Source organism: Chlorocebus sabaeus, chromosome 2 (genome assembly GCF_047675955.1).
Source record: "Chlorocebus sabaeus isolate Y175 chromosome 2, mChlSab1.0.hap1, whole genome shotgun sequence".
NCBI lineage: Eukaryota > Metazoa > Chordata > Mammalia > Primates > Cercopithecidae > Chlorocebus > Chlorocebus sabaeus.
In genome coordinates, this window is record NC_132905.1 from 88,002,780 (window position 1) to 88,016,174 (window position 13,395).

The following is a 13,395-nucleotide window of genomic DNA, read 5'->3' on the forward strand; positions in this document are numbered from 1 at the left end:
TTTGTTTTCAGCTGCCACATGGAAGACTTTTTAAAGAATATAAAAAGAGACTTGTCCTTATTGAGTAGTTTTCTGAACTGAAAGGACCATAAGGCATTTCCTTTAAAGAAGGATAGGTTGTTATATAAAAAATTTTCCGTAAAATTTAGCAACTTTTCCAGAGATAGGAAAAAATTTATAATGTTAAAAAGCATTATCTTCTGATTTGGGGGAAATAGATGCTATCTCATGTTTCTGAGAGAAGTGTACATCATTGTAGCATTGCTAAACAAAGAGAACTTGGAAACAGTATGAGTGTGTGATAACAGGAAATCAATTAATTAATTGGATTAGAGTCCATAGAATGAAATATAATAAAACCGTTTTTTAAAAAGTCTCTCTGTGTGCCAGCAGTCCCTTATGATATTAAAATCACATCAACTGCCTTCTTTTCCTTGTTCAGATATTGCTAAACAGAGGTTCATGGAAAGGACATGGTTTAGAAGGTCTGGCAAATTTCCAGGATATTCACGTACATCGCCAAGTATTATAGCATTATTGATATGAAACAACTATAAGTCCTATTTGTAGTTCTTGTTCTAGATGGTTTCGGAACACGACAAGCTAATGTTTGCAACTTATTTGACTATTGTTTCCCAAAATGTAATCGTAATTTTGTGACAAATAACTACTCTTGGTAAATCATCTTTCTTTATGTAGGTATGAATACGAAAGTTGTTGTTTTGTTTTGTTTTGTTTTGTTTTGTTTTAGGCGGAGTTTCACTCTCGTTGCCCAGGCTGGAGTGCAATGGCACGATCTCGGCTCACTGCAACCTCCGCCTCCCAGGTTCAAGCAATTCTCCTGCCTCAGCCTCCCTAGTAGCTGGGATTATAGGCATGTGCCACCAGGCCCAGCTAATTTTGTATTTTTAGTAGAGACGGGGTTTCCCATGTTGGTCAGGCTGGTCTCGAACTCCCGACCTCAGGTGATCCACCCGCCTCGGCCTCCCAAAGTGCTGGGATTACAGACGTGAGCCACTGCGCCCGGCCGAATCCGAAAGTTTTGATATCTTTATTTATAGCTCTCTCTCTCCCCCAATATTATTAACATGTTATTAACACCTAAGTTTTTATAATAGTTTTCTTTTCAACTATTTTTTTTTTCTTTTTGTCTAAGAGATGTCTAAATTGTGCCAGGTAGGCGGAAGAGGTGACGGAAAGTTGTGATTTAAGTATTTCTTCTGTTCCCCAAAAAAGATTTATTGAGCTCTGCCCTTGCTATTTCGCATGCTATCTAAGTTCTTAATGACTAGTTAAATGTCGAAGAGCTGTGGGAAACAAACAAATGAACCTCAGTCAATACAAAAAGGACTTTCAGATGAAAATAAAGCTATACATTTGGGAGGATTATGAAATGCCTTAAATAGAAACAGAAGCAAGAGAACTGGATGGCAGGAATTGGATCTACCACCGACTGTGCCCTTAGGCCTCTAAACTCATATTTCTGCATTTCCGTTTCCACATTTTTAAAGTAAAATGTTGGACTAGAGAATATTTCTTCAGACTCTGATCATCTGTGATTAACAGTAGGTCATTCCCACTTTTTCCTTGATATTTTTTCTAAGGCACAAGAATTTATGTAAAGTAACAAAAGAAGACACTTATCTAGTCAAATGTCCCCAAGGACATGTGAGGAACAATGAATTCCTATGACCCAGTCCTTCAATTTAAAGATGAAGGGCTGAAGTGCAGAGAGGTGCAGTGGCTCACTCAAGTTCACATGGCTAGTCACAGAGCAGATTTTCAAAGCAGAACAATCATTCGTCCGCACAGAAGGGCAGGTTCTTACTCTAGGTTTTCTTAACATTTCTTGTGGATTTGAAATTATAAATACTAGAAAAAAACTTTTTTTTTTTTACTGTGTAATTTTCCATCCATAGCTCTTCTTCTTGCTAAGAATCCAATAGATACTTAATAAAAATTAATTTGCATACTGGCTCTTAAATTTCCTATTGTTCATAAATTTCGGTCAGCTAGGAGGTGTACCCAAAAAGAGAAATGTTCTTATGAGTAGTTCTAGAAACTTCTTCAAAATTTCAGAGCAGAGGATATTACACAGGAAGTAAGAAAGATGTGGCTTCTGTGGCCTTTTCTCTTAAATCAACACAACCCCCATTTGCAACTCTGGTTTGTGTAATCCTGGCAACTCCCAGCTAGCTTGGCAGTGTGTCCACATTCAAAGACTGACCCTCAGCTATAGGTCAGTGAGCAAAAAGCAGTCTTGGCTTCCCCTGCCGAAGTGGAGAAATGGCCGTGACGTTGCGACTTCATTACACTATGGAAAATTGGGCCTGTGTGGCTTCTGAAAGACTCATTTCTGTTTTTACTGTGTTCTCAGAGGGCACATTATTCCAAGACCAGAATTACACATGTCAAAATCTGCTTCAGAGGAAGGAGGAGCTAGAATATTATATTAGGACTTGAAAGGGTTTTAGTGTTTATATAGTAGAATTAGACTATTACATAAATGGCTGTGTTAGACATCCTAAATTATACTGCTTAGCTTCTTAAATACCTGCTAATCCTCTAGTCAAGCACATTTCTCCTCCCTACTCCCACCTTATGCAATCTTTCCTGTGAATAATCATTGAATTTTATTTGTAGTTCTCATATGACACAATCAACTTTTTCCTCCAGACGTATTTTTGGCCAGCTGTTCAGATTGAATATATTCATTGATGATACTGACTCTAAGAAGTGATATGTGCGAAACAGTACTAGAACCCCAAAGAGATCACCTTGCAGTGAGGGGGACAGGAACAGAAACAGATGACTATTTTTCTTAGTATTCATGTTAAGCAATGTGCATCACAGGCAGACACAACGTTTCATTCTTCTTTGCACCTCCTGTAGATTAGGTCCTCAGTAATAAATTAGGTCCTCATGTGATAAATGAATAAATAAATGTCTTATAAGCCTTCTAGGAGAATATATTTGATTTTGTTAACTAATTCATTCAGTTACTTATCTATTCGATGACTTAGAATTTTGCCTAGCTTTATTGTAAGTGCTTATCCAATCTTAGTTTAAGTTCAATTTCTATCACTGAAAAATAATAATTTTTAAAATTATAATGATATATGAATATCCAATGTCAACATGGCAATTTTCCCACCAACTGTAATTATTTCTTCAATCAATATTTCATTTGCATAAGTAAATTATCTTAAATCATCTTTTTAATTAATTGTAGTTCCAAGAAAGCAATAAAATAAACCTCTGAAGTGAAATGTATTTGTTTTCATGTGTTTGCATTGATCAATTCTAGTTCATAATCCCATTGGTTTTGTTATTGTCCATTGAGTTTCTAAATATTTATTGATCATTGTGACCTTAAAAATTATCTTTTTAGAATATTTTTTAGGTCATGAATAGAGACTAGTCACTTTTATATAGAAGAAAATGAAGATATAGATTTAGGAGTTTAATAATTCAACATTTAAAACCTCTTCTTTATTTTGTTTTTAACATGAAAGTAGCTCTCTTCTTCCTGTCTCTAGGTACCTTCCCTTTCAAGTGGCTAAGAACAAATTCTCCGTAGAAAAACTGAGTACTTCTGTCCTTCTTAGCAAGGATAGATTGGATTATTGAAATCTGCCTTCTAAATACATTTTGTAGTTTAGAGAATTTCTTCCCACATGTGATGGCTCACACCTGTAATCCCAGCACTTTGGGAGGCTGAAGCAGGAGGATTGGTTAAGGCCAGGAGTCCAAGATAAGCCTGGGCAACATAGTGAGGCCTCATTTCTACAAAAAAATAAAATAAAATAAATTACCGGGCATGATGGTGCATGCCTGTAGTCTCAGTACTTTGGGAGGCTGAGATAGGAGGATCACTAGAGCTCAGGAGTTCAAGGCTACAGTGAACTCTTATCGTGCAAATGCACACCAGCCTCCAGCCTGGTGGACAGAGCAAGACCAACACCCGTGTCTTAAAAAAAAAAAAAAAAATTTCTCCCAATTATGCTAATTACAGAACTAACACATCTTCATTGTAGAAAACTAAGAAGAGTAGAGTATATAAAGAAAGAAAAAGGCCACATATAGTGGTATTTATACTTTTTATACAAATTTACATTCTGGTTTTTCACTTAATACATGTGAGCATTCAAAAATTTCTAAGCCCTGTGCATACACTGGCACAGTTTTAATAATGAAACGACGAGTCATAAGACCAGGAAACTTAGAGAAAACTGTCAATATAATACATATAAAACTACTTGAAGTTTTAGTTTCCATTATAGCTTTCTTTAAAGTTAAACCAAAATATCAATTTTTAAAAATCTCCATTTCTCCTGTTGAAGAAATTATGTGAAATAGACATCAAGTTATTAGGATTTGTTATTTGAATACTTGTTAAATATGACACTAGAGAGGAAAATTTTTCTAAATCAGAAATTAAGAAGAAAAGTAAGAACAAAGGGTTTTCTGTTTTGTTTTGTTTTGTTTTTTGCTTCATTCAAGTCTGACATGTTATTCAGCTACCTTTTCATTAGAGGAGTGAAGAGGACATAATTCAGACAGATATGCAATCTGGGTTTGGTTAGTCGCCATAAGTCTAAATTTTCCTTCTGTAAAAGGAAGTGATAAAATCAGGAGAGATTTAAAAGCTTTAAACGCCTTTCCAGCAAATATATGTAGGTATATACATACATACACAATGTATATTTATATATTTTCTTCTTAATTATGTATATTTAAGAGGATAGGCCTATAAATCTGAAAGTGTCTACCTGATACTTATCCTCTGTTTTGGAAAGTCATATTTAACCTCCAAATAAATTCCCTGAAATTGGTTGGTCTTAATTTCGCTGTCAATACTAGATAACTAGTAATTATGCTGGCATTTAAAGATCTTGTAAGAAAGAACATTGGATTAAAAGTCAGAATACTTGATTTCCATCCCAACTCTATTATTAATAAATTATCTTTCCTTGAGTAAGCCATTTAACTTCTCTGAGTTTTCTCATTTTTTATATACTCTGGTAGACTAGATGTCTAATAATTTCCATCCCAACTCATAAAATATGATTGTAGGACTAATCCAGTTCAATAATTCAGTGATGCTATCTTCTAAAAATTATTCTTTAATATTAATATTCAACAAAGTGTCAGAAAATGAGATATATTTAACCAACTACTTCTAACAAAATTTTTATATTATTTAAGGAAGCGTGAGCAAAATGAACTAAAAGATATTTCTATTTTTGACATAAATATATGAAATATATAGTATATGCATGTTAAATATATACATATGAAAAATTACATTTACATTCACATATAATTACCAGTTTGATGGAAATTTACATCTTTCAAAGACGACTCTAAATTAGAAAGACAAAAGTGAAAAGAAAATCAATTAGAGACTTGACAGTAGTATCAATGAAAGAAAATTCAACTAGATTGGTAACAACAGAGATGGAGAAAAAGAAACATACAAGATACATTAGGCCAAACTCTTAGTTATGGAATGTGCACTTGGTGGATGAAGACGGCCTTCACTGAGTTGAAGAAGATGGGATGAGCATCATATTCGGAGCATAGGTCTAGAGGTCAGTTCTGATTGTGCTTAAGAATTGTTTTAAATACATAGCTGGATATGTGAGTCTGAAGCTCTGCAGAGAGGCCTGGGGAAAGAAAGAAATTGGGAGTCATTAGCACATAAGTGGTATTAAAAGTGGTGTGTATGCCTGCATGTACATGAGAAGAGAAAGATGGTGATATCAGATAAAAGGCCAGGGTTAATCCTTAAGTAATTTCAAAATTTAATTTCAAGAAAAGGAAGGTGTCAGCATATAGGAGTTATAGAGGGTAGGGCCAAAAAAAGTAAAAGGAAAATCAGAGGAACACAGTGTCACAGAAGCCAAGAAAAGAGAGTGTTTCCAGAAGGTCACTGTAGTCGACATTGCTGAATGTCATGTAGTAAAGGAGTTTAGATGTAGTAAAGCTCATTAGATCAAAAGGACAATTTAAAGGGAATGGTAAGATGAAAGCTGATAAATGAGATAGATTAAAAGGATGAGAAGTTAATAGAATTACAGAAAGCATACATAGTTAACATTTTTGAGACAAATGCCTAGGATAGAAAAAATGGTAAAGAAAAAGATGGTGAAGTAAAGATGAATGACAGAAGGCACATTTGAATGCTATTGGGAAGAGTTCACTGAAATGGAAAATCAAAATTCAGTAGAGAGAGAAGAACAAAACTGTAAACCAAGTTGTGTCATCCTCTGATTAGATATTCCATATTCTTCAACCTGCTCTACGGAAGCCTCCTGGAAGGATCTCTGTTATTCTCTGGGCTCATCTCTTGGTACTCTTCCTTTCTTTCCCTTCATGGGCACGTACTAAGCATTATTCCAGGGCTTCCAGCTTTAGAACCTTTGCAAACTGTATTGTGTACCAAGACTTCTCTTCCCTCTGCTATTTGCCTGGCTGACTTTTTCTCTTATTTAAGTCTTGGGGAAATATTCTTTCTGACCAACTGCCGAATTCTAAACCCTATCTAAATCTTCACATATCTGGTTCCTTCTCATCATTCAGGCCTCAGCTTTAGTATCTTCAGTGAAGTTCCTCCTGATCAGTAAATTAATAAACCCTCCTTTTGCATCCTCGCTCAATCACCCTGTTAATTATTAATACAGCATTTCTTATGTCACATTCTTATGTTTATATACTTGTTTATATGTTTATCACCCATCACCTCCCTCTAGAATTAGACTTGATAAAAACAGTGATCTCATATTACTTCCTCTATGCCATATCCCCAGAATGTGAGAGAGTGCTTGGCATATAGTAGGTGCTCGATAAAAGTTTATTGATTTGTTGAATGCTAGGTTTAATTTACGGGTCAATCTTCTTAGAACACATTTAGAATTTAAAAGTCATGTTACTATAAAACATAATCACATTCAGTACAAATATGTAGGTAATAGATAAGAGAAATGAGATAAATAGTGTTATCATTTGAAAAGTATTTTAGAGGATTTCCTTTTCTTTCTTTCTTTCTTTTTTTGAAATGGAGTCTCACTCTGCTGCCCAGACTGGAGTTCAGTGGTGCAATGTTGGCTCACTGCAATCTCTGTTTCCTGGGTTCATGCGATTCTCCTGCCTCAGACTCCCAAGTAGCTGGGATTACAGGTGCATGCCACCACACCCAGCTAATTTTTGTGTTTTTAGTAGAGACAGGGTTTCACCATGTTGGCCAGGAAGGTCTTGATCTCCTGACCCCATGATCCACCCGCCTCGGCCTCCCAAAGTACTGGGATTACAGGCATGAGCCACCGCACCTGGCTGTATTTTTAATCTGAATACATTTTCTTTTTAATACATAGTTTTAATGATTCTATATCTTTTATAATAATATTAACTCTAAATTTCATCCCTTGGATATATAGTACCTATTAACAAGAGGAGGTTGTCCAGAAATACTTTGCTATTAGAAAGTAATGGGTCTAGTATCAAAAATGTACTATGGATACTCCATTGTGTACATAAAATATGTATAAAATTAGGCTTGTATTTACATTCAGTACATATTTATTAAGCCATGTACAATCTAGACTCATAGGATTTTAAAAAATAAATAAAATGCAGTAGACTGATGTCTAGTAACTCAAAGTGAATAAAGATACAAAAATAACAATATCATGCTTTAAAAAGGCTATAATAGAGTGTGAACAAAATAATGAAAGGTCAGTTTGTTTTAAAACCTCTAGGCCATGAGATCTTACTTATCTGAATTCAGATACCTTCCAAATGCTTTAGTTTCTCTTGGGGGAAAATCATTTATACAAAGTTCCGTTTCCCTGGTGTACAATACCTTTCTCCACATTAAAGTCTTTTTCACTAAGGGAAAAGAAGGTGATTTTTGTTGCCAGTGTTTCAGTGGAACAATTAAGCTTTGGCCGTAACAAGAAGTTGACATAAGAGTAGAAGCACAGCAAAGAAAAAATGGTTGCGCAATGTCATCTTATTATTTCTGAAAGGGTCTAAAGAGTAGAAAATAGCCTTTCCTAAGTTGTAAAACGTCTATAAAACCAAGTAACTCAGAAAGCACTAAAAGAAACACTGAGAAATAATACAAATGTAAGCAATAGAAATTGTGTTGAACAGAGCATGGCCTTTGGAAAGAGAGGGAAGATTTTGCGTTTCTAAGCATATCTCATCACAGTCCTTTCTAAAAGATTAAAATGATTTCAATATTTTCCCATTTATTTAATGCAAAATGGTATGGCTTCCTCTGACAAAAATGTCACATTTCCTACGTAAGTGCTATTTTGCAGAGACAGAACAACAAGTTTATGCTGGTTGTTCAAAGTCTATCATAAAGACCAAAGATAATAGTTGAGTATAAGGATTTGAAATGTTGCATGCCAGATATTCTTTACTTCCAAACATTTATTTGGGCTTATAGTCTCTTTCAAAGGCTTGGAAAGCATTATTATAAATGTCTCATTCAAACACTAATGAGGAGGCAATATTCACCTTTTGAAAATTGCAGTGTCTTTGTAGATGTTATTTATCAGCTGTTCAATGGAAAGAATGAGACAAAAGCAGGTGGAGAAATATTTCTGAGTAGAACTTTCTGGATGAAAAAGTATTCCTGTATGTATTACATCACATCTAGTGAATTCAACAGAGCACAATGATTTTATCAACTCATGTAAAACTTAGCACACAAAGAGTTAATTTCCAAAGTATTTTGAAATCCTTATGAGGAACTATCCTTAAGATAATAAGTAAAAGCTGTATAAGTACAAATTCAACCGTAAACTGGTGGGAAACATTCCTGAATCTTTTTAAAGAAAACAAGAGTCATTAATGCAATGTTAATTATATTTTATCCGTATTTTGTCACAATAAACAAGTGACACGTATACTAAAACATAATGTGGTATGCTGTGGCTATCTTTTGTTTCACTTAGTGCGTATCTTCTAGAAAGCAAGAGGCTATTTTTTTTTAAAGTATGTTATTTGAAAAATCTTCATACTTGAAACAAATGCTGTTTGCCCACAAATTTCCAAAAAGAAAATGAAGATAATTTACATTCTTTTTTATCTAATATTAGCGGGTAGACCTCGCATACTATCGGTCTATTCCAACACTAGCAAATAGCAACTTTGAACCTCTTGTTCCATCTATATTACACTGCAAAGATCTTGTTTTTTTCCACTGTTTCACAGTGGGCAGGAGTGAGTCATTTATAGATATTTCTGAATTCAATCCATTTTGCTGTATTTTGAAGTAAAAAAAAAATTGGTAAAACCACTCTGCTTTAGTATGACTGGACAGTTGTAACGTATTTCACAATTTTGAACCCAAAAAATGTGGTGTGCTTTCAAGTTATTGCTTAAATTGACTCAGGCTTCAGGTTTTAAGGTCACATCATTAATTTTTTCACATTTATGATCTCAACATATTTTATATTTAATCTTTTGTGAAAATAATTTGTCTTTACCTTGAGCTGTGTTTGTACTAGGCCATAAAATCGGGCGGTGACCCTGTGGAATCAATGGGGACATTAAAGCGACTACAGAAACTGGTTTGGACTAAGAAAGCCAGAGTGCAGAGTCTGGATGAGGTGAAACCTACATTAATAAACCTCCGTAAGTAAGAATTCAATAAGCTGTTACAATTCCTTTGAGGGAGAACTAAGGAAGCATATATTAATGAAGCCCATTTTGATAAGATCTTAAGATAATCATTAAACATTGAGGATTGTTGTTATTGCCAAGTTATTTTGAAACAGACATCCCCATCTATTCCTGAATTTTACCCCGTATTTATGCCTCACCCCATTTCTCCTTCCCTTCAAGACCAGGCTCTGAGACAGAGTGAGAGAGAGCAATGGAGGAGGCTCAGCAGTGTCCACTGTTCCCATTCTTTGGCCATAGAAAACCATATATTTGAATTTCGATGTAAGCATAGCAAATTGGTGTGTCCATGGCATGCAACTTTGATTTTCATTTATTTATTTTTAATAGCATGTCTTAATTAATCAAACTCTTTTTAAAATACTCATTAAACATTTGGATTTAAAGGGATTCCATGACATAGAGCAATTGACTCTGGGTGATATGTATTTCTATTTTCTGTAACTGTTTTCTATATTACTAGAAATTTCATCAGAGTCTTTGCCACATTGTGTAAATATAGATCTCACAAATGAACTTTATAGTATTACAGATATGCCTCTTTTTTGGTTTTGTCGTTCCTGCTTTTTAAGAACTATTTCACTATGAGACACACTGCGTGCATAAATCTCTTGGCAGATTGGTATTAAAATAGACAATTTCAGAATGCCAGTAGGATTTCAGTCCATATCCACTGAGATTTCATTCTTTTATGTAAGGCATATAATTTTATTTGTTTCCTTATAATTCTTTATTATACACATGACCTTAAAATTAAACATATTTAATAATAGAAACGTAAAGGTGCATTTTAAAAAAATTATATTTTTTTCTCAAATATCTTTCAGCATATTATTTGTATGTGGCCTCCATTCATTCCAGTGAGATAGACTTTAATCAATAGTTATGGTTTCAAACATGTCAGAAAAATGAGACTTTTATAAAACAAAAAATTTTGTATAGCAAAATAACTTACTTTTTAAATAAATGCTGCTGTAAATAATTTTGTAAAATTGAATGACTTCTTGGTTTATCCAGTGCGCTTCATTTATTTCTGTTATATAAAGGGAAGAATTATAATCATAGTTTTTAACCCATTTCTTTGTCATTCAGAAGATGAAGATGACACATTGATTTCTTGTTTGAAATTAACCAAGTCCCAAGAAAAGAAAGTGAGTAGTGTTAGCACAAGGAGGAAGGAAGAAATGGAGATTAGATTGGATACTCTTTCTGCATCAGTGGGCAGATCGAGCACTTTAAATGAATGCAACTTGGAAGATAAATTAGCTTGGTATGAAGGTGAAGCTTACACGTGGCATCAGTGGAAGCCTTTTCCTGAAAACCCTCTCTGGACATGTGTTGATTTCCAAATAGCACAAGTTGGACCCTGGGGCCACTGCTCCTCTTGTATTCGCCACACACGTCTCAAGTCTTCCTGCTCAGATATGGATCTCCTACATTCATGGGTAAGTTTGCAAGCTACGGAAATGTGTCATCTTATCTGGGGTTTTGTACTGTCGGGAAAGAAACAGATAGCAAAAGTGCTAATCAGTCAAATTTATCAGTGTCAGAAAAGTTACCAGAGCAAGAGTTGTCTTTCCAAAAAGCAACCGAACTCTTGTGACTTTTACCCATGTTAACATTTCATATGTTCATTTGTGTACAAATTAATGACTGCATAAAAAAAGGGATTTCTTTTTGATTGAAGGAAGACTTTGTGTGTTGACTGAGATCAAGAAAACGTGAAGTGAATTGTCTAAATTATTGCAATTATAATGAAATTTCACTGAAAAATAATAGCTAATTTTAATGAGCATTTTCTTTGAGCCTACCATTTCCCTAAGCATTTTGTATGTATTATCTCATTTAAGTCTCACATCAACTCTATAAGGTAAGGACTTACATTATGAAATATTACCCTAAGAAATATTATTTCTGGCCGGGCACAGTGGCTCATGCCTGTAATCCCAGCACTTTGGGAGGCTGAGGCGGGCGGATCATGAGGTCAGGAGATCGAGACCATCCTGGCTAACACGGTGAAACCCTGTCTCTACTAAAAATACAAAAAAAAAAAAAAAATTAACCAGACATGGTGGCGGGCACCTGTAGTACCAGCCACTTGGGAGGCTGAGGCAGGAGAATGGCGTGAACCCGGTAGACGGAGCTTGCAGTGAGCCGAGATCACGCCACTGCACTGTAACCTGGGTGACAGAGCGAGACTCTGTCTCAAAGAAAAAGAAAAGAAATATTATTTCCCCTCATTTTACAGTTGAGAATATGGAGGCATAAAAAGTTAGCAACAGGTGCAAAGTCAGACAGCTCACAGGAGGTAGAGCCAAGACCTATAACCTAGATCTTGCTTTTAGCTAGAGATCTTGCTTTTAGCTACTGCATGAGAGTGTTTTCCATATACTAGGGCAGACTCTAAGCCTATTATATGATACGTGAGAAACAGTATGCTTTCTGGAGTCAAACAAATTTGGATTTGGATTCTGACTGTGCTACCTTTTTTTTTTGGCTTGGATAAGGTATTTAAACCTTTTAATCTTAATTTTCTTAACTAAAAAATGGAAATAGTCAAGAAGCTAAAGTCAAATATTATAAATCTTCTAGTACTTAAAAGTGGCACCTTTTTTTTTTTCAATTTCATTGTAAATTGCTCAAGGCATGTTTTATAACTTTATTTCGCTACAGCTCCTGGTCATGTGTGTTTTCAGTGAATGAATGGGACAATTTTGTGTATCCAGGTAGCCTACTCTACCATTTTCCTCAAAGAATCAGTCTATTCTTAGACAGAGGCTACATTTTATAACATATTAGAGGTCTCTGAAAAGGCATATTTTCTCTCGGAACTTTTTTTACCTTTTAAGATTTGTGCATTAAGTCTCCAAAGACTAGAACTGAAGTAACTTGTGTTCAAAGTATCATGGTAAATATAACAGGTGTCTGATAACAGACTTAGAACTGATGAAACTGACCAACATTAATCATTTCTAAATATCTCTCCTTCTTATTTTTTTATTTTTAATTTTTTAATTATACTTTAAGTTCTAAGGTACATGTGCACAACGTGTAGGTTTGTTACATATGTATACATGTGCCATGTTGGTGTGCTGCACCCATTAACTCGTCATTTACATTAGGTGTATCTCCTAATGCTATCCCTCCCCCCACCCCACGACAGGCCCCGGTGTGTGATGTTCCCCTTCCTGTGTCCAAGTGTTCTCATTGTTCAATTCCCACCTATGAGTGAGAACATGCGGTGTCTGGTTTACTGTTCTTGCGATAGTTTGCTGAGAATGATGGTTTCCAGCGGCATCCATGTCTTTAGTCTTCATCTTCTTTTCTGGGACTGCTGCACTTTGCAGGTTTTCTCTTAGAGTAGCTTCTTGGAGAGTAGCCGATAATATAATTAGGGCATGCTTCTGATGACTCCTTCTGACAGCTTCAGAAGCAGGATCAAGGCTGATGGCTCCTTGGCAAGTGGCTAAGCTGTGATATAGGCATCTGAACACAAATAGAGTTTCCTTCAAGAATAAAATCTAGACTCCCTAACTTGGCATTTCTGGATTTCATCAGTCTGGACTCAATCTAATTTTTCAGTCTTGTCTGTGTACTACCCCCACCTTATTGATTTCCTATGCCGAACTGCCAAACTGAATGATTTGCTGTTCCTAAAGGCTGTGTCACACTTTCTTGCCTCTCTCTTTGTGACTG

At 35.2% G+C, this 13,395-nt stretch overlaps 1 protein-coding gene across 2 annotated transcripts in view; it reads left to right on the forward strand.

Annotated features, from left to right (window-relative positions):
- Window positions 1-13,395, forward strand: part of SAMSN1 (SAM domain, SH3 domain and nuclear localization signals 1) — a 175,306-nt gene that overhangs the window by 60,531 nt on the left and 101,380 nt on the right. For both annotated transcript variants that reach the window (XM_007967038.3, XM_073010349.1), the window contains 2 exons: window positions 9,525-9,651; window positions 10,792-11,144. In XM_007967038.3, coding sequence (XP_007965229.1) covers window positions 9,525-9,651; window positions 10,792-11,144 — 480 coding nt within the window. The remainder of the gene's footprint in view (window positions 1-9,524; window positions 9,652-10,791; window positions 11,145-13,395) is intronic.